Source organism: Carettochelys insculpta, chromosome 1 (genome assembly GCF_033958435.1).
Source record: "Carettochelys insculpta isolate YL-2023 chromosome 1, ASM3395843v1, whole genome shotgun sequence".
Taxonomy (NCBI): Eukaryota; Metazoa; Chordata; order Testudines; family Carettochelyidae; genus Carettochelys; species Carettochelys insculpta.
In genome coordinates, this window is record NC_134137.1 from 258,954,471 (window position 1) to 258,976,996 (window position 22,526).

General features: G+C 43.6%; 1 protein-coding gene across 2 annotated transcripts in view; it reads left to right on the forward strand.

Annotated features, from left to right (window-relative positions):
- Nucleotides 1-22,526, forward strand: part of RERG (RAS like estrogen regulated growth inhibitor) — a 138,659-nt gene that overhangs the window by 101,461 nt on the left and 14,672 nt on the right. The window contains exon 3 of one of the 2 annotated variants that reach the window (XM_074983744.1): nt 12,870-12,926. The exons of the other annotated variant lie outside the window; for it this stretch is intronic. Coding sequence (XP_074839845.1) covers nt 12,870-12,926 — 57 coding nt within the window. The remainder of the gene's footprint in view (nt 1-12,869; nt 12,927-22,526) is intronic. 2 annotated transcript variants of the gene reach the window in all.

Consider the following 22,526-nt stretch of genomic DNA (forward strand, 5'->3'; position numbering starts at 1 on the left):
AAGAATCTCTTTTTGGGGAAGACTTATAGAAGAGGGAGGGAAATCACAGAAAACCCATAAAGCCAGATTTCAGTACATTCATTTTTACCCTAAAAATGCCTTCCCCCATCATATGTCCCCCCTGAGTTTATTGTGTGAACATTGCAGAGATGTGTGGGATCATGAGCAGTAGTTCTAGAAGTTAATACCCTGATGTTTATCTAAGCCTTTTTGGCCTGTCATAGTGCTGGAAAACTTGGAAGACAGATGCTTTTCCAAGACTTTCCAGCACTTCCTGCTTACAGTTGGGCTCTGACTGCAGCAAGGGAGGCCTGCCCATTTCTTTCTTCCCTGTCCAATTGCAGCTAAAAGCAGGAGGCAATGGGTATGTGAAAAACTAAACACAAAAATTAACCATTTCTAAACCTCAGAAAAGATTTGAGTGTGGATTAGTTCTAACTTGCTTCAAACTTGCATAAGAGGCTAGTGAATGTATAGAGGATGGAATACCGGAACAGTTAAGGCCAGATTAGGGAGCAGAAGCAGTGGTATTCTGCTGAAGCTCTGGCCACAGTCCAAAACAGCTGCTGGTTTCTACTAACATAAACAGTTAATTATGTAGCAGTGTTGATCTTTACATTGTCCTCAGTAGGTTTCAAAGTCAATACCTCACTGAGACGAATGGGAGCAGTTGGAGTTCGTGTGACTCATGGTTCATGTGTTATCATCCACCTATCTACAGACTCAGTAATACTGTACTGCATCAAGAACTATTGAGATGGTTCCTTTTGCAGCCTTGAAACATTCATGCTCCAGTTGATTTTAATGGAACATAAGGACTCTCCATCCCTTGAAGGACAGGCCTTCAAGGAAGCTTACATTCTGCAGATACTGATGGAACCAGCAGAGCAGCACTGCTATGGCATGTTGCCAGATAACAACTTCATTCAGAAAGAATGGTGCAAATGAAAAGCCCCATTTCTGACCTACAGTGACACTGAGGCTTTAGCATGACACTGAGCAGGAGGAGGGATGTAAGTGGCATAAGTGCACCTGGGAGATTTTGTGTCCAAGAATCATAGACCTAGAAGGGACCACAAAGCATTTTACAAACTGATTTTTCACATCAGCCCTTTCATCCAGCATTAAAATACAACAACATCCAGCATGAAGCAAAACCACCGTTTAGCATTACACAAAACCACTGCTCACCATTTTAGAACTGACAGCAAAGCAGACTATCATACCAGCCTGACCATACAGGGAAATGTTCAAATAAGCATGCAAAGATACCCAGGTTGGAATTGGGCCAGGGCAAAAGGAAGAACACTCAGACCTTACCAAGGCTGCCCTAGTCTTATTAATGAACAAACAATGAGAGCCATAGCATTATATTTCATCTGTCTCCCCTAACACCCTGCTAGAGCATGGCTCCCCCTTTGACTCTGTGGGAGAGCTACCAACTGAATTGCTGACATTCTGCTGCTCACCAGGCATTCCCTGATGTTGTCCCATCCAAGTATGCCCCATGTCCAGTTTTGTTAGGCTAAAGATGGGCCCACGATACAAGCCTAAAATCTGTACTTCAAATATGTCCAAACTGGGGTGTGAGATATTGATGGTCTCCTATAGAACTAAGGAACAACTGTGGAATTCAGATTGAGGTATGAGGTTAGAATGCCAATCCCTCTACTTCCTTTCACAGTGTGGCTGAATCATTGTAAAGTCTGGGTCTGAGCTCATCTCTAGATTCTTTTGAGCTCTAATAGAATCATAGGCCAAACCGTTCGGGTTGGACAAATTGCTTGGGTGACAGGGACAGGGTGAATACAGCCATGAGAAGGTTAAGCGCTGCCTTCCTGTCAGACAGTTTGGTCGGGATTTAAAGGAGGGGTGTGTCCTCTTTCCAGGCTGGACAGAGATGCAAGAGGAAAGGGCTGTGGGCCTGTACAGCTGGCTGTGGTCAGGGAGAAAAAAATCTTTGGTTTGTGTAACCAGCCTACAGTACCCCTAAGCCATACAATCTACTGAAAGTAAAGGGCAATACAGCGGCTCTTAGCACGTAGCAGGCTGATCCCACTCTATTTGTATTTACTATTTTTATTATTTATGCCAGGTGTATTGTCATAGCCTCAATAAGAGCTGAAGGCCTTGTTGGGCTGTCATTGCAAAAGTACAGAAGTGGAGACAGCCTCAAGCCATGGAGTATTCACAGTTCAAGACAATGAGTAAAATATCCTGGATGGGGAAAAATGAGACAATATAATAGTTTCAGTTTTGATATTGATAATGTTTTCCTTTGTTTTCTCTGATGCTGAGCCATAAACCTATTCAAGTCCCCTTATAGCTTACTTCAACTGCTAAACACAGTGGGTGTGTCTAACACTAGGAACTTTGAGGTTAGCTTTGAATTAAGCACTACATCGAAGTAGCCAGCAGAGAGTATACACACATTTCCCCTTACCTTGAAGTTTTCTCCAACTTCGAAGTCCTTACCCCATTCCTGGGAATGGACTAGTGTCCTACTTCAAAGTTTAACTTCAAAGTAGGGTGTGTGTAGACACTCTACTTTGAACTTACTTTCTTCAAAGTTGTACTTTGAAGTAATTTTTGTAGTGTAGACACAGCCAGTGGGATTAATCACAATGTATGTCATGAAAGAGGTTGAAATACAGAGATACACACATCTCATAGAACTGGAAGGGACCCTGAGAAGTCATTGAGTCCAGTCCCCTGCACTCACAGCAGAACCAAGCACCATCCCTGGCAGATTTTTTTTAATCTATTCACCCCAAGCCTCCAAATGGCCTTCTTAAGAATTGAGCTCACAATCCTAGGCTCACAAGGTCAATGCTCAAACCACAGAGCTACACCTCCCCCCTTTGAAAATGTTTTCTTGGTTCCAGGGCATCCAATACATCTTGGAGCCTTCAAATGTGGTTTCTCAGAGCCACACAAGTGCCCTCTGCCCGCTATGTGCACACACCCCACCACTTGGTGGGACAAACTCATAGTGGCAGTGGCAGCAACTCCTGTGGCTGCTGCGTCAGGCCCCACCACAGCTGCTATCTTAGGCCCTGCCACAGCTCAGGCCCCACCCTGGCTCCTGCCTTGAGCCCCTTCCCCCGCTCCCAGCAGCACCAGCCTCCTGCCACTTGCCACAGCTCTGGCACGTCCCCATTGTGGCTCCTGCAGTGGTGGCTGTGGTGACTCACCATGCTGGGGTGCCTGGCTCTGCAGGAGGGTATTTATTCAGAGGCGAGGGGAGTGGTGAATATGGAAGGGTGACACCCATAAGCCTTAGTGTTTGCAGTCACCACTGATCTCTAAGGCTAGCTTTGAGTTGGGCAAAGACAGACAAAGACAGCCGAGAGTTGTGAATGCTGGACCAGGTGTATTTACTCCATACTGGTATAACTGAGACGAGAATATGATTCTTTGTACTTGAAGTTCATACAGCGATTTCTCCTGAAGGAGCTGCAATTTTAGAAACAAAGAAAATGCATCTATGTACTCGTTTAAAACACTCCATCCTCAGTTTTGGGTCAGATGTAGAGCCCTTCGCAAATCAAATTGCACTCCACAATACTGTAGAGCTGCCATGTTACCAGGCTTCTCTTGTGCTGTGAGATGAAATTTAGATACACAGGGTCCGCTAAAAGGAGAAAAAAACAAAAACAAGAAATGGACTCAAAGTAAATAATTATTTTTTGAATATGCAGTTCAGGTTACAAACCATACCTTCTGTTTTAGCTGCATTGGCTTCTCTTACCAAATACACTTTCAGGATGACATATTGTTATAACAGCAGATTTGCTCATGTTTTAAATAATGTGATTACCTTTAGGCCATCTTTGTGGCTTCAAACGCTTGTATAAAAGAATTGTATTCATCCCTGATTTCACTGGGGAGACATTTTATTTTTCTTAGTGTAACTTTAAACTCTATAGCCTTTATTTAAATACAAAACAAAAAACCCTGATTTTCTCTGTCCAACTAAAGCCCAGCTTGTATTAGCTGGCAAGCTAATAAATTCATGAAGGCCTGTACTCAGGCACATTGTAAATTGAGCAGAAGCCAAAGCATTTATATGTCAGTAAATTCAACCAAAGATTGAACTGGGTAAGTTAATACAATGATCCAAAAGATATGGATGTTGGTTTTTAATACTGAGGAGGGGACTGTCACATGACTCCCAGGGAAATTAATTCGTTACGTGACTGAATCCCCAAGCTGGTTTTGCAAATCTCATCCCAACTATCAAATTAATTCCGGGCATAACTTCATTGCCTTCAGCGGAGCTGCACTGGGGATGACACACACTCACATTTCTTTTCCAAGAATAACTTGGCAGAAGGCTTGAGCATGAGTGATTGACAGTGAGGGGACCGAGTCTCTCCTCACTTAAACCCTGCACAGTGCAAATGACTTCAAATCAGTTGAATGTGGCAACATGATTGCTTTTTGTCAGTGTCAGGGCTGCAAAAGAGAAACCAAATTCTGATCTGCCTGACTTGTCCTGCCTGCCAGGTCTGAAAGAAGCAGCACTTCCCAAGCAATAATGTGCTTTGGGGAGAAGGCCCCGGTGTCCTTTATGGCAGAGCTCGTTCTATGGAACACACTGATATCAGAGATCAGGACAAGCCAGAGTCCTGCAAACACAGGCAGATTAGGGCTTTATGGGGCCCTGAGCCACAGCAAGTGTGTGCCTCTCCCAGTTCTTCCACTTGCCACTCCACCTCCCACCCAGCACTCCTGCCAGGGAGTTGAGTTGTGGCATGGGAGTTTGCCTCGCTCCCCAGCTGGTGCACCAGGTGAGTGGGGTAAGCCTCGAACTGCACTGCCTGGCAGAAGCGCTGAGCAGGGTGCAGGGATGCCCATTTGCCCCTAGCCTTCCCAGTTGGCTGGGACCTCTGGGCACAGCCCCAGTGGTTAATTCACCACTGCCTGCAACCTTCAAGAGGTATTGCAAGCAGCATCTCTTTCTGCAAGCCTTTGGAACTGGCCCCATAGCAATTTGTTATGACTTCTCATACATGGCTTCAATCTGAAGAGAAGAGCAGGAGATTTTGGTTCCTTTTCTAGGAGTTACTGATGTTTTTCCAAATATGCAAAAGGGAGCCCGGTTAGATCCTACACTGATAGATGCTTTAGCAATGCTGGCACCGGTAACGTGTAACTGACAATATTAGTTTTTCCATTCACAATTGCAATTTACATCACATCCTGTGGCTGGATTTCTCACAAAGGGTTTGATTATTGGATGTTTATCTTACCTAAGCAAAGCTCATGGTTCAGGGCATAAGGTGACACCAGTCTGTTTTACCATGATCATCATCATCATCATCATCAGTAGATGGTAGATCCTGTCTTTCCTGCTGAGAGTTCAGTAAACTTAAGATACAGGCATTGGAAAATAAAGCAACAGGAAAAAACTCAATCAAGCATTACAGTGTGAAGAGAGGCAGCTTTGGGGGAGCAATGGGGCCCTGGGAAAGACAGGTGGGTAATATCCACTCGGATCCGTTCATAGTCAGGTCTACAACTGCTGGATTTCTCCCCACCTTGTATTCTGTTCTGTCCTGTGTTCTATATGTTACTTCTATAGACTCAGAGGCCTTTCTGGAGACAAATTCAAAATAATTTACCCCGCTTTCTATCTCAGCCCCAGAACTCATATTTATCTTTTAATTTTCAGTTCCCTTGAGCTCACCAAATCCTATCTCTTTCCTTTCTCCTTTTTTCTTTCCTTCGTAGTGGTGACGTTGAATTCTTCTCTCCTTGTCTTGTGACTTATGTTCTCTTCACCAGCCGCACCTTGTTTAACTTTGAAATCTATTCCAGACAGTTGCTCTCTCTCTGTTCCTTGCAAGTGGCTGTTTCCCCACCTTTCTTTCCCAAACTCCACTTTGTCACCCCTTTCAGTCCTTCTTCTGAGACTCTGATGCGTGACTGTCTTCTTCCTCCACCTTAATTTCCCTTGCCCTCTTCTTAAGGTATTTCAGTTTACGTTGTAAGTTTAAAAATGAAATTTGTTTAAATGGAAAAACAAGGGAATGGATTTCCTTGACCTTCATCCTTTCTCTTTGTGAGCAAGTCCACCTCAAGGCATGGGCTCTGTCACAAGATTTTACAACACAGCAGCATCACAGCCTTTGCTGGTGATAGCTGTCCCCCTTTCAGAGACTGTGACCATAAGCCACGTATTAGGCTCTAAATATTTTTAGTGTAGGATTGCAAGAATTAGGTAAGAAAAGTTTCCACTGTAATGTAAATCACACCTGGGACTTTCAGCTTTTCTCAGAGGTTTAATATAGCGCAATAATTGTATGCCACATCAGCAAGAACTCCTCTACTCAGCTGAATAAACAGCAGTGCTTAGTGCTGTTACCCTGTTCTTCTCTCGTTGCACAGTATTACACAGGCCACATCTCTGTGCCTCTTCTGAGGTTATACAAATAAGTGGGGAAATGCTGCTGCTAGCCATCTATGATTATGCATCCCAGGTGTACTCACCAAGGATACAGCTCTGTGCTAGTGCCCTCATAATTCAGGTCACATCTAGGTTTTTCCTTTGGCCAGAATTATGTGTTTGTTTGTACAGTGCTCTGTACAAGAAGGTGTAACTACTGAGAAGGTCTTTAACAGAGCTGTTTGGAATACTACTTGTGAAATAAAGAGATGCATTGCAATTTGTCCCCTTTAGAGTTCACTAACTTATGATAAAACTTGTTTGGCCTGTTGCATGACATTTTCTATACCAACAAAATCTTTCATTGGCCGATGGAATATATACCAATTTCTGAATAGCTGTGGAAACTTCACAGCAACTTTTCACATTGTGTTTTGATTTCAGGCAGGATTGATTGTGACCAATCACAGACTGTTAGTTGGGGATCCATGATGACTGAGTGTGAGCCTACTCTCATTGGCTATGTCTACACAGGCAGCCTCTTAGGCATAAGGAGCTGGTGACAGAGGGGGTTTTTGCCAGCAGAGGAACACCTACACAGCTTGTTTACTGCTGGCAGCACCCTCTGCCAGCAGCGAGGTCTCACGCGATTATACTAATGAGACAGAGGAATATTCTAAGGAGCAGCCATTTGTAATTGCGAGATTGCTTACTAGCATGAAGCTGCCGGCTGGATATGTCAGTGTAGACCCAGACCCTGATCAGGGAGAGGTATAACACTGACAGCTAAACAGCTGCGTGTTGTCGACAAACTCTCAACCGAGCACTTGAACCATGTAGATGCTCGGGAGGTTTTGTCGACAGTTTTGTCGACAGAGGCTGCCCGTGTAGACGTAGTCATTACGTACTAGAGAGTGTAACACAAAACATGTTGAATCCCTTGCTCTGAAAGAAAGATTGTTAGGATGCTTCTGGATTCTTGTCAGGAAAATCCTGTCCATATATTATTTTCCCAGTGCATTATAAATTTTCTATACAAAATCCAAACTAGTAGTTAATTCAAACTCAAGGGTTAGACCTTGCCTACACTTAAGAGTTTTGCTTCTTTAATTGTGGCAGCAGGGTTAAGTGGCCAACATGCCATAACACTGGTGCAGTTATACTGGTACAAAAGTGTTTATAATATCAGCATAGCTTATTCCAGTTCTGCAAAATGAAAAAAAGCAGTACAACCATAAAACACCCTATACTGACGTAATAGCATCTGCATTAGACCTTTTATTAGCATAGAAATGCAAATACAAGAAAGAAACATACACTTACTCATATTGTTCTACCATGATAACTTTTTAAGTTTAGACCCAGGTCTAGGAAATGAAGTAGTCAATTATCAGGTGTTTTGAGAACTTAAGATAGAGCCTAAATCTTAATTTCAGCATTTGTGATCACATTTTAAAATACAATCTTTGTGGAGTTAAGTTTGAAACTTGTTTCCATCATAAAACCCTATTCAATTCTGTAAACCTTTGTCTAGGAAAATTAGTTTGGCCTGAAAATTGTCATATCCAGTCTGATCCAAAGTTGATTAATTTTCCTCACACGTTTCAGAAATGTTCTAACTGCTGCTTTAAAAAAAAATCCAGACATTACCCCAATTTGAAATGACTTTTGTCCAATGTTCTCATCTCCCTCAGGAATGTCTTATACTACTACCTACCCAATTTTTTATGTTTAGTTAGGTGTTCTTAGAAACCTCACGGTCTGCCTGTATTTACAGAAAATAGTTTGTAATTAAGCGAAGTTATTAAAAATTTTTGGCTGTGTTCCAACAATATCTTTTATGAGTAGGATCAGAAATTGTGTATGTGTTGCCCTATATTGGTAGGTTGCAGGTTTAGAAAGGACCTAAAGATTGCTTTGGCTAGCAGCCTGCATAGCTTTACTTCTAGTTCAAAGGATGAGGCCAGCATTTTTCAGAACTAAAACAACAGGGTTTCTGTCCCGCTCTGCAAATGTGTATTTCATTCAGGAAAAAGGATTTAATAGTGTGGTGTTGGTAGGTAGGCTAGAATTGTCACTTCTAGAACTGTGGATTCAAACTATTCTTTTGTTTCAAAATTGCTTGAATGTCATACCAACTGGCCGGAAATCATCACAGATTTAAAAACAGAGAAATAGACAAAATTAGGGATGATCATATACTATATAAACATTATGCTTTTGGTTCCTAAATTGAAACTAACTCATCTGATGCACTAATATATTCTTTGCAGGATGCATGTATATAATTATGATTTCACTAATTGAATTTGTTGTAGAAATAGCGAAATGTTATATCAGGATATGCAAAATGTCAAGAAGACAAAACAAAGAGGATAAATTGTTTCTGGAGAGTATTGGTGAGAAATGTTCACACACCAAGAGAAAAAACAAACTATTGATCAGATTTTTGTTTTGCTTTATAATATTAAAAGACCTCGGCCAAGATTTTCAAAAGAAGGAACTACTGATTTTAGCTACGTCTACACGTGAAGCCTACATCGAAGTAGCTTATTTCGATGAATAACGTCTACACGTCCTCCAGGGCTGCCAACGTTGACGTTCAACATCGATGTTGCGCAGCACCACATCAAAATAGGTGCTGCGAGGGAATGTCTACACGCCAAAGTAGCACACATCGAAATAAGGGTGCCAGGCACAGCTGCAGACAGGGTCACAGGGTGGACTCAACATCAAGCCGCTCCCTTAAAGGGCCCCTCCCAGACACAGTTGCACTAAACAACACAAGATCCACAGAGCCGACAACTGGTTGCAGACCCTGTGCATGCAGTATGGATCCCCAGCTGCCGCAGCAGCAGCCAGAAGCCCTGGGCTAAGGGCTGCTGCACACGGTGACCATAGAGCCCCACAGGGGCTGGAGAGAGCGCGTCTCTCAACCCCTCAGCTGATGGCCACCATGGCGGATCCTGCTATTTCGATGTTGCAGGACGCGGATCGTCTACACGTGTCCTACTTCGACGTTCAACTTCGAAGTAGGGCGCTATTCCCACCCCCTCATGGGGTTAGCGGCTTCGACGTCTTGCCGCCTAACGTTGATGTTAACATCGAAATAGCGCCCAACACGTGTAGCCGTGACGGGCGCTATTTCGAAGTTAGTGCTGCTACTTCGAAGTAGCGTGCACGTGTAGACACGGCTTTAGAGTGTCTCAGGCTTTCTAGATACCCAACTTGAAATGCATTAAAGGGCCTGATTCTGGGACCCTCTATGGCATTTCAAAATGGGAACCAAAGACAGCTAATCTTTTTTTAAAATCTTGGGACCCCGATAAGTGCACTGTCAATATTCATCAGTCAGGCCCTTCTTTGGTGTGTTTTTCTGAGAAGTTACAAGGAACTGTGGAAAAAATTAATGTAGGGATTGCTGTCACATTTTAACTGCAATATTATCTGATGGAGTATACTTAGTAGTAAAGTTTTGTGTATATTTTTGCACAAGCCCTATTTTAAGAGCTAAAGTGGGATTTAAATGGTGCACAGAGCTGGTGTTTTCCCTCAAACACAGATTAATTCTACTCAGATGCAATTCTCCTTACTCAGTGTTAAATACAGACAGATAGTCTGCATTTAATTAACTTGCAATGAGACTTAATTCACTACTGACACAACAGGATAACTTTACCCAGGTCATCACAGAAGGGAACAAACCTACGACCTTAGGGCTAAAGCCCTGTGTTCTACCACGTTAGCTAAAAGCCTGCTGACTCTCAGCCAAGGCTGTAGAGCAGAGTCATCACTCACCCTTGTCAGTGGTCTTGGTGCCTCTGGGGTTACATACTCAGAACAAAGATAATTATCAAGGATACCCCTGGACATAAGCAGATGAACTTGGAATACCATGTTAACTGAGTATTTCCCTATCTTAAACATATATGCTATCAAGGCAGCAGATAAGTAAGGAAACCTAATTAAACCTATTCAAAGCTACTTCACCATGCTGAAGAAAAATATCTACAGAGGTGCAGGAGAAGCTTTGTCCGCAGTCACACCCCATCCATGAAAAGTGTTGGATGTATATATTGGATGATTTCCTACTCCTGCGAACTCAGAAGAATAGTACATCAGCTACTGGAATTTAGAATTCAGTGTGATGTGCAGGGCATGAAATCTATCCCTGTGCACACAGACTATAGACTAGCAGTTCCCAACCTTTTCAGTAACACAGCACACTTCAAAGAAACAAACAACTCCATGGCACACCCACTTTCTTCTGCCGAATCGAGTGCTCATAAACGTCACATTTACTTACATTTACTGTGGTTACAGCTTAACTAGAGAGGTTTGCAACACAGTAGTGCATACAACAAGGTAAACAAGGATCAAACGTATTAATGTTTCAAATCCACCTGAGAAAACACTGCCTTAGACAGTGAGCACAAACACATTTTCAAAATCTGCTCAACGCTATGCTAGGGACATTGAGTAAATGAGTAACCACTGAAAGCAGGATCCCTCCCAGCCAGCACATTGGAATCAGGACACGGCTTTTAAACCACGTCACACCTCCAGCAGGCTCCCTCCCACCCTCCATTTCCCTTGCCCCAGCAGGTAGTGGGGTGGGGTCCCTGCCAGTTCATTCAGGCTGGGAAGCAGCATTTCAGCTGGCTCCTGGCACGAACAGGATCCTGAAGGGTCACCATTTTCCACCACGGTGGCTCTGCAAAAAGTAACAGCAAGGAGAAATTGAGGAAATTTCACAGCACACTTGGACAGATCTCACAGCACACCAGTGTGGCACAGCACACTGTTTGAAAACCACTGCTGTAACCCACTTAAGGCCAGGAGAAGGGTTTGTTACTTTTCTGCTGAACAGAGGTGAATTTCACCAATGGGGGTTTTGCCTGGGTAATTTCTACAAGAGTGTGTCCTCATTAAAAATGACTTGGGACTTTGTCACTTGTGTTTCTTCTAATATAATACAAGTTAGCTAAAATGAAAACTAAACTGACTTTACCCCCCAAATATATTCAACTGCCTGAATAGGACTGTGGGGGGAAATTAGAGCTACACAAAGCTCTGTTGGATATTAATTAGTAATGAATTTAAAAACAAAATTCCAGCCCATCATTTTTACTGTACTAGAGAACAAGGATTGTAGCAAAGTTTGGTTTAAAAATGAGGGAAACGAGTCGTTAAGGAAATGCAGAATCTGTTGATCTGTTTACACACGCTCATGCTCCAGTATTGGCAGCCAGTCTCAGAGGAGTAGCCATGTTAGGCTGCTTCAGCGAAAAACAATGAGGCATCCAGTGGCACCTTAAAGACTAACACATTTATTTGGTCATAAGCTTTTGTGGACTGGAGGCCACCTTGTCAGATGCATGAAGTGGAAACTTGACAGCCAGCGATATACACTCACACAAAGGTGGGGGAGGGGGTTACATTACTATGAGGAGAGCTAGTACTAACAAGTCCATTTCAGTCAGGCTAGATGAGGCCCGTTCCCAGCAGTTGATGAGAAAGTGAGGATACTAAAAGTATTGGCAACCAGCACTGCAGTATCCCAGTACTCTCCAAGAATAAATGCCAACAAAGAACCTGATTTACCATCCTTTTACATTTGTGCAAAGAGAATGTAAAACACTCCAGAGCTGGAATGATAGCTTTTTTTGCAACTGCTTTTCAGTGGCTGCACCAGGAGCAGGACAAAGGAAGATCAAGCCCAACAGCTTTCTCTTTTCCTTCTTTGCTGGGAAGATGCAGGCTTAGAGCCAGACAGGACTGCTACTGAGTTACGATCTGATGGTTCTTCGGTAGTCCATGTGTAGCTGCTTGTGAATCTCAGGCCTGTTCCCACCTGGTACTTTTGTTGGCATTCTCAGCACAAAAACAAAACACTGACCACTAAAATAAGAACTTGCTCTTATGGCTGGTCCCAGAAGGAGTGAGCCCACAGGCATGATGGGAGTGTGCTTTGTCACTGCCTTTGCTTTAAACATTTTGTAAGTAAGCCAAGGAATTCGGCTTCCAGGGCTGTCAGGCATCTTTTAAAATTTGTCAGTTCCTTTACAATACAACTCCAAAGGCCTATGTTCTATTGACACTAAAGTTGTGTGGTGCTGCCAACTTGAACTACCAACAGACCTGGGCTCAAGACTACATTCAAATTAGGATCTGGATATTGAACACAGACCCCGGTGGAAAGGTCAAATTCAAGAGTTGGGTTTGTTCTAGTATAAGGAAGGGGCTGCTGTTTGTACAGTTCAGATCCAGATCTACATGTAGACTGAAAACTTCCATTGCCAACACTCGCAGGTGTTGGAAATGGATATATTAGTTCATATCTATTCTATGAAACCTCTGCACTGTCACCCCAGGGATCAAGAGTTCTGTAATGAGCCTACAAGTAAAAGACCCTCCCTTCTGACGTGAATGCATCAGGAGCTTTAAAACTTCATGTAAGATGTTTTTGTCCCCCCAGCTCTCGTCGTGCGCTTCCTGACCAAACGGTTCATCTGGGAATACGACCCCACTCTAGGTAGGTTACATTTTATTCTGAATACTTACAGAATGCTGTAGGTACAGATTCCAAGGCCTCATTCATCCTTTAGATAGGATGTTAAAGCTTCTCTGAGGTAAATCTCTGGCTAGAATCCACAGCCAACTGAATGGCACGGTCAAGAGGTATAAATAGAGTCAGGAAAAAGCTAGATGGTACATGGGGTTAAAACCTGCCTCTGTTAATGTTATTGGGTACTTTGCCCTTGATTTCTGTGGAGCTAGGATTTGACCCAGGGCAATAAAGATGTTAGGTGTCTGCTGAGGAGTAACTGCCCATTGTTTGTGGAGGGCAAAAGAGCTCGGGAAGAGTTGTCAACAAGGACAATGGAGGAGCAATCCTGTGAACAGTTATTTCCTGTGGAAGCTGTGCAAATTACTTGGGACCATTCCAATGCACAGAACTTCTGGTGAAATGCTGCAGATGCCTAAATGCCCTCGGTGTCTCTCTTTCTGCAGTAATTCTATTCTTATGCCTCTGAGTAGCCTTGCTGCTGCCTCCCCAGTGGTGTCCAAACACCCATTTCCCACCTAAGCCCCTCAGGCTGAACATCTATCTGACAGGTGTGATCAGAGGCTCCCTACTGGGTCAGGCCCCCTTAGGTGAGCTCACTGAAACCAGTTGGGGGCAAGCTCAGGAGAGGATGACCTTCCTCATATTTTCCCCCTTGGGAGATGTGAGACCCCCAGTTCATGTACTTCCTCCCCACCTAACAGGGAGTCAAGATATGGGCAGGAGTCTGCCACCTCTCAGTTAAGTTACCTGACCCTTGGTTTTTGGGATATTCTGATCTGGAGGTACCTTTGTTTCCCCTGTTGCACTGTAGATAAATAACAAAAAGAGTCTTTGGAGCAGAGAGCTAAATCCTGGGTCTCCCACAACTTGGATGAGTGCTCTGATCACCAGGCATCACAGTCATTCTCATTTTTGTGCTTACTCGCTCTGTGCTCCAAATGACCATTCCATCCCCTGGCTTCCTGCTGAAATAGCAGAAGCATCCTGGCTCAAAAGAGTATAGGAGGCTTAGAATTTCTAGCAGAACTAGACACCACCTTGCACCCACCTGGACTTGGGTGCTTATCTCTTGAAAGAGATAGGCAGAGCTCGGCATATATTGCCTGAGGTCTGCATTTGCCAGCTTAGGCTGCTCTCTTCTAGCTTTTGTGAACACACTGAAAGGTGCCTAACTCTCTTTATTTGTTGTATAAGGAGCCAAAGTGCCTAACACAGGCTTTCCAAATTGCAATGACTTTCTAGCCATCTAAATGAGTTAGTGTCACATCACCAAAATGCTTTTGAACATTTCTTGAACAGTATTTGGTCCCCAGTTTAAAAAAAATAGGGCCTCTTGTTTTGGGAGTGTCTATTTTTGGTGACCACCTTTAAATGCCCAGGTCTTGATTACAGGTTCTGAGCACACAGAGTTCTCATTGACTTCAATCACAGTTGTGCTAGTGTTAGGCACTTCCCAGAATTGGGCTCAAAGTGCTCAGATCTAGCTTCCAAATGGCAAAGTACCCTAAATGACAGATCTTTGAAAATTTGGACCCTGGGGCCTGATTTTTCAGAAGTGCTAATTACATCTTTTGCATACTTAGCATTGCTGAAAATCAAGTCCTAGATGTCTGAAGCTGGGCATCTTCATATTAAGGCATACAAAAGTAAACTATCTTCAGATATGAACAACTGTGGTAGGTGACTTGTATTGGACTTCACAAGAAGTGGCCACCAAGATCACCTTCCCTCTGATGGTCCTCTGACATCTTCCTAACCATCGTTCCTCGAAAGGTATTCAGTTTCCAGGGCTGACACTCCTTTGATTTATGAAATTCTACATAATCATCTAACTTTGGAGATAACTATCTGATACAGCAGTTTTGAAGGCAAGCATTCCGAGATGTTCAGATGGAAGAGACCACAAATGCCAAAATTCACAAATGCCATCAATTGGACATTCACTGGTGATGGGGGTCTCTGGTGGAAGCAGTTAGATTGAAGAAATAAGCCCACACATATGCATTCTCTAAAAATAATGCTGCATCTATCCTTATAGTCATGGTCATCCTTCACTGGGTTAAAGCATATAGGAATTTAATTACATACTGCATAGCTGGGTTTACTAGGGTTTTTTACAGAGAGAGGTTTGCTTTGTTCTGTTCTCCTGAAGAATTATATCAATCTGTTTCTATCTTTAAAGCAAAATAAACTGCATCAGTATGACATATTTACCATGCATTGAAGATAAGCATGTTTGTCAAGAGACTTTTCAAAACATAGAACTAAAACAGATGCATACCACCCGGCTACTAAGCAACAAGAGATTTTGCCAGAAACACTGAAGCTGCAAACAAGAAACCAACACATGACCAAACAACAAAACATTTCCAGATGATTTTGTATCTCAGATTCAGTGGGATCCATTAACTCTCCCATGCCGGAAGCTGGTTTTCCCTTGGCAATTCCATTTCTAGCAGGACTTACATCAAAGTTTCCAAGGCTCTGGAAATTCAATAGGGTCCCACAGAGTATATAAAAAAGAGCAAAAAATTCCTAATCCACCTCTAATGCCTGGAAAGGATGATACATTTTAGATGAAAAAGAATGTATGGGATTCAGTATGTCTTTAAACTTCAAGACAAAAATGAGAGTCTCCAATGGTACCTCAGGGTGTAGTGTATTATGTCATCTCCGGGTCCCAGGTTGTAATGGTCAGATGCCAGCCGCATGAAGAGGGAGCATGAGAAATAGGATGGCTTTGCTGTGGACCCCTGGTGCATGGAACTCCCATTTAAAGTGAGACTTGCAACACTGGGGCTATTACACAGGATATTATTTCTGTGTGATACCTTGGGCAATTTCCTGCAATATCCTGGACAAACCATATCAAATTAAGCTAAAGCATATTGAATAAAGTTATTTTATCACTTTGGTGCATGGATGGTGCTTATAATTTCATAATGGAGGGGGATCCTAACCCTCTAGGAACTAAAACCAGCTGGGAGTGGTCTGGCACATTCACTCAAGTTGTAACACCTCCAGAGAGCCGCCAACACTGCCTACAGTGAGGTTCTCATACTGGTTCACACTAGTGTCTCTGTTAAAACAGTTCACCAATTAAACCAGTGGTTCCCAAACTTTTTCGTATCATGCCCCGCCTTTTGATTTTTGAGACACCCTCACGCCCCCTCCAACCTCCTTTTTTACCACGGTCTGTCCGCCCCAGCTGCCTGTGAGCTGCCTGCCTGAGCAACTTCCCTCCCCCAAAGCCAGCCCCTCATCTAATCCCATCCTCCTCCTCCCCTGCAACCCACACTCACCTTTGCAGGAGGCAGCTAGCTCCCTGTGGACCTTCGCTGGCTGCCTGCTTTTTATAGCGGCTGCACCAGGTTGCCCACATGAAATGGCAGGGGCTGAAAGCCGGAAGCAAGTGCCAGCTTTTTCTTTGGGTGAGGGAAATGGGGGGGGGGGGGGCTGGGTTGCCTCACACCCCCCTGGAATTTCTTCATGCCCCCATCCTGGGGGGGCACACCCTCCAGTTTGGGAAACCATGAATTAAACAATAGTGCTTAGCTGGTTAACAGTTTTAACTTAGGTGCTGCTGCTCAGCAGCTGAGGCTGCTCTGACCCAGCACAGCTGGCTGCCGCCTCCGGAGATAACTGGCAAGGGCTGGTTAACCAGTAAGCCTCATGCCTACTACACACCAACAGACAAATAGCTTGCATTAAAACGTATTCTGGACTTTTTCCCTAAACCAACTAATGGACATGACGTTCTGTCCAAGGAGCACCCCCAAGCTTTCCTAGGAAGGATTGGAAGCATCTGACCCAGTCTGTGTTCTTGTTCTGAGCAAAAAAAGAGTAGCAAAGATATAATCATGGGCTAACCCCTTGATGGAGATTGAAGGATTGTCATGTTACAGTGAGGTTGATCTTTGGTATGCTTATTAGCATGTCTGTAGGTTCTTTTATTGTTTTTAATATATTTTAACTTTAATGCTTTTACCTTAGGGATAAATGTGCTTGCTTAAAAAGGCTGTGTGAGGTAGCAGCTGTTGCAATTACACCATGCACTGTCTTTGAGGAGAAAAGTAGCACAGCCAGCTTAAGAAGCCTGATTTTGCTGTGGAATTCTTATTGTAGCCAAGGAGCTATCAGCCTGGAAATATCCCAGTCAGGAGGGAGACAAACATGTCACACAGGACATGGATATTATGCCAAAAGCCTAAGAGTGGACACCTTTGCTGGACCATAGAGGAGGAGAAGAGATGCAGTTGTTCTGAGCTGTGACCTGCACAACTGTATCATCCTTAATAAAGTGCGTGCAATTATAGTTGTTATTTTTCAATTCTCAGCTTAATAGGAATCATAATATCAGCAGAGTCCATTACCTAGTGAGTATTAACCAACAGGTATCTCTTGGTTGCCCTACATCTTGATCATTATTGCTTAATTCAACACATCTTTCTATCATTTTCTTGCTAGGTGTTTGCTATGTTTTTAAAGGTACCAAGCCATGGAGGCTAACTGCCCAACCCCTGTGCAATACAATACCTGTATCCACATGTGAGCCTCAAACATGGTCTGCAGTTATCCAAATCCACAGACTAGGGTATCTGTGGCAGTCCATGGATTTTCAGGGCTCTTCTAGTTGCTTTTATGCCCAAGGAGATGAGGTATATCAACCTCTGTTCATATTAAATCAAAAATATTGTGCTATGTACGCCCACAGATGACACAGAAGGCACAGAGAAAAGTAACGATAGGCCAAAGCTGCAAACTTCAAGAGCTAAATCCAGATCCACAGTTGTTCCAAAGTTTCAGGCGTATGAATTTGGTGTTTCAGCTCAGGCTTTTCTCTAGTTAGGATATAAGTAAGGAGAAGGGGTGGGAGCAGCAGGAGTTGAGGACCAGGATGCTTTTACCATACATCTGTTTCTATAATAAGACCACAATTTCCTGTAAACAAGAGAATACGTTTTTAGAAACATCTAAAGACACTAGGCACATCTATCATACATTTTAACCAACAATCTAAAAGTGCTTCACAACCATCAATTATCAACAACACTCCTCTGTGGTGTATGTTGACATAGAACTGGAAATATTTGCTCTCCATTTTATTTTTGCCCTAGTTATATATTTAAAACAAAAATCCATCAAACCACATGTGCAGGGTGAAATTCACCTCTGTGGCTAGGACCACCCCAAGTCCTAAGTAACACTAAATCTGATGCTTTCTGATTGCTAGGCAATGGTAGCATGAGCATTTGATTGCCACCTCACTGGCCTAGCATAGGTGCAGCACTGTAGCTTATAACAGGCAGGCAGAAGTGTTTGCAAGGGCACAACTTCAGGATGACCCTTTGGGGCAGCCCTGCCAGTGCCTGTTGCCATGACAGCAGAATAACAAGTACATCATGCCTGCCAGACAATAGCTTCTTCGGAAGAGAATTAGTCATATGTATGCAGAGGCCCTGAGTCCTATGTAAGCCCTGCAGATGTGCATACATCTTGTATTGGCTCTCTAAAATAGGGATCTGTTTCGCCCAAGAGACCATATCATGATCTGTAAGTGGCATTGGTGAGCAGTTATTCAGGAGTGGTCTCAGTGAGCAAAATCATGGCTCCCTTTGAGGTCAATTTGAGTTTTGCCAGAATTTCACCTATTGACTTTGAAAGGTATGAATTCTGTTCACCAGAGTTGATAAGACGGGATCATAGTCGGAAATGTATGAATCTTCCTCAGAGTATGCTGTGACATGACTGCTGTGATAACGGCCTACATTGATAGTGGCTGCAAATATTAGTAATTTAAGAAAAACAACATACAAGGCAGTTGGGAGTATGAGAAAAATAAAATGAGATTCACTCAGGGAAAATGCCTCTGGTGGGAGAAGGAGAAATCCAAAGCAAAGAAGAAACATAGGGTTGCCAGTTTTGGATGGGTGGATTTATATAGCCTAATATTAAAAGATTAATCCTTAATTCCTGGAGATTCCAGGCCAATCTCGGAGGGCTGACAATCCTAGGGAGATATCAGAAATATTAAAACATTAAGACCCACTGTGATAGAGAGACACCAAGCAAGGTTGCAGAGTGACAGCATACCAAAGACAAGAAGAAGTCCTGTGACACCTTAAAAAGAGAAATTTTGTGAGCAAAGACCTGCTTCATCAAATGCCTGAGTGGGTGTTCCAGAGGAGTGTCTAAATTTATAGTCTCACGAAAAGGAGGGAGTTCCAGTCAAGACGGAGGGGGGGGGCCAGAGTTGACACGATCAGTTCAGTCACAGAGGATGTGGCCTATTGGCCATGTCTACACTAGCCCCAAACTTTGAAATGGCCACGCAAATGGCCATTTCGAAGTTTACTAATGAAGCGCTGAAATGCATATTCAGCGCTTCATTAGCATGCGGGAGGCCGCGGCACTTCAAAATTGACGCACCTCGCCGCCGTGCGGCTCGTCCCAATGGGGCTTCTTTTCGAAAGGACCCCGGCTACTTCGAAGTCCCCTTATTCCCATCAGCTCATGGGAATAAGGGGACTTCGAAGTAGTCGGGGTCCTTTCGAAAAGAAGCCCCATTGGGACGAGCCGCACGGCGGCGAGGCGCGTCAATTTTGAAGTGCCGCGGCCGCCCACATGCTAATGAAGCGCTGAATATGCATTTCAGCGCTTCATTAGTAAACTTCGAAATGGCCATTTGCGTGGCCATTTCGAAGTTTGGGGCTAGTGTAGACGTAGCCATTATCAGCAGCAAATGTGGAGTTGTGAACATCAAGAGAGGAGAAACCAGGTCAATTCAGTAAGGGAGGCTGCAGCCCATTATCAATAGCTAATGTAGAGGTGTGAACATCAATAGAGGAGAAACTGCTGTTGTAATTGGCCAGCCACTCTCAGTCGCTGTTCAATCCTTGGGTGATGGTATCAAATTTGCAAATGAATTGAAGCTCTGCAATTACTCTTTTGAGTCTGTTTTTGAAGTTTTTTTTGTGCAGGATGGCTACTTTTAAATGTATTACTGAGTTTTCAAGGAGACTGAAGCATTCTCTGACAGGCTTTTCTTTGTTACCGTTCCTGATATCTGATTTGTGTCCCTTTATTCTTTATGTAGAGACTGTCCAGTTTGACCAATACGACCAATACACACACACACACAACTGTTAGTTTACAAGGTGCCACAGAACTTTTTGTTGTTCTTGAAGATACAGACTAACACAGCTGCCTCTCTGATACTTGTCACCATGCTAAGCACAACAAAGACCAGTGTAGTTTTGGGCTACATATTTACAGACAATATTCTGGTCCAGAACAGCTGTGTGTGAAAAATCCATTCCCCAGCAAGACATAGATATATCAACCTAATTCCTAGTTTAGACAGTGTTAGATCAACAGATGAGTTCTTCTGTTGACCTGGCTGCCATCTCCCAGAGTAATGGGTTGCCTACGCAGGTAGGTATACTGCTAATAAATTGCTCTAAGAGAGCTAATAATCCCAAACAATACAGTCACTAATTCTATTAGGTCTTGTCTATACTTACCAAGAGATCGACCTGTTCAGGGATGATCTTCCAGAGTTCGATTTCATGCGTCTGGTAAAGATGTGCAAAATCAGCCTCTCTGGGGTTAGCAGTCAACCCTCTTACTCCTCCTATCACAAGGAGTAAGGGAGGTTGATGGGAGAAATGCTCCCATTCACCTCTCTCAGTAAGGGCAGTCCTTACAGTTGGCTGCAGATACATTGATTCTAGCTATGCAATTGCCATAGCTAGATTTGCATATCTGCAGTCAACTGTAAGGTCTAGTGTAGACCAAACCTCTATTTGTTGCATCAAGAAAACTTAAATAACAACATAAGATGATTAAAATTTAAACTCTATATTCTTTACCATTATCCCCTGTCCCTGGCTTCTCCATGGGCACCTTTTCCCCCTTCATCACAGTCAAACAATACACTAGAGTTAGGTAAATGCTATAAACAGAAGAGTTTGTGTTATTTGGAAAGGAGAAGCAAAATATCCCTCCTTGTTTTTCGCTATTGCACTGGTAGATTCTTGCTCAAAATACAGATTTGCATTGCTTTTCACATTTCAGGCACTGACCTTTAAAACTTTGTAAATGTTAACTCATTAAAACTTCTCTAGACTTCTTTGAGGAGGGGGGTCTAAGTGAACACCTCAGACAGCTCTTTTTAAGATTCTTGGATGGAAACTTTTCAGACCTCACAATTTAAAAGGGTCTAACTACTAAAGCTGGTAAAGTGCCCCATGTCAGCTTGATGCCTAGCATTTTTCTGACTGTTTTAGTGCAGTGCACTGCATTTTGGAAACTGTGAAAACATATAGGCTGTGTCTACACGTGCCCCAAACTTCGAAATGGCCATGCAAATGGCCATTTCGAAGTTTACTAATGAAGCGCTGAAATGCATATTCAGCGCTTCATTAGCATGCGGGCGGCAGCGGCGCTTCGAAATTGACGCGGCTCGCCGCCGTGCGGCTCATCCCGACGGGGTTCCTTTTCGAAAGGACCCCGCCTACTTTGAAGTCCTCTTATTCCCATGAGCTGATGGGAGCCAATTTAGACGAGTATAAGAGATCTGTGTCTCAAGAGAATGCCTCAGATGCTGCATATTTTACACATGGGGGAGGTGGAGGGAGACTAAAAATCCTTACTTGATAGTACACGACATGCAAGAGAACCTAAAGGACTAGTAGTTACGTCTTCCACTTGCGTTGCCTCAGGCACATCCTTGGAATATCATGGACGTACAGAGTGACCAACACCGCCGTCCTCGAGCAAGCTGGAATCCCAACCATGCACACCCTTCTCAGGCAGCGTCGGCTCCGCTGGCTTGGCCACGTCCACAGGATGAATGATGGAAGAATTCCAAAAGACATCCTGTATGGTGAGCTAGCCTCTGGCAAGAGACCTCCTGGACACCCCCAGTTGAGCTACAAAGATGTCTGCAAGAGAGACCTCAGAGAGGTAGACATCGAGCTGGACAACTGGGAAGAACTAGCAGACGACCACAGCAGATGGGGGCAGGGGTTACGCAAGGGCCTTCAGAAGGGCGAGATGAAGATCAGACAGCCAGCAGAGGAGAAGCGAGCGCACAGAAAGCACAATAAGGACTTGCCAGACACCCACTACATCTGCAAGAGATGCAGCAAGGACTGTCACTCTCATGTGGGTCTTCATAGTCACCATAGACGCTGTAAATGAAGCCCTCAATTGAAAGTTTAAAGGGCGCAATCCATAGTCTATGCAGACTGAAGGATGCCTACTACTACTACTGTGCTTGATGATGTAGTGGAATGGAGCCTTATGCTGGGCCAGCTGCAATCTGCCCCTTGGCACTACCTGTGAATTTTATTAATGTTACTCATTCCTTCTGGATCAACAGTGTTAAACAGGATGGGACTCTACACCATTTCCTTGGACTTCATGGTAGGCACCTCTCCCAGACTAAATTTTCCACTCACAAAGAAACATTAACTTGACTTCATACACATTTCAGATATCTTCTGTTGCCTCCCATCATACTCCTCTATGGTGGGAATTTATATAAAATGTATTATCAGA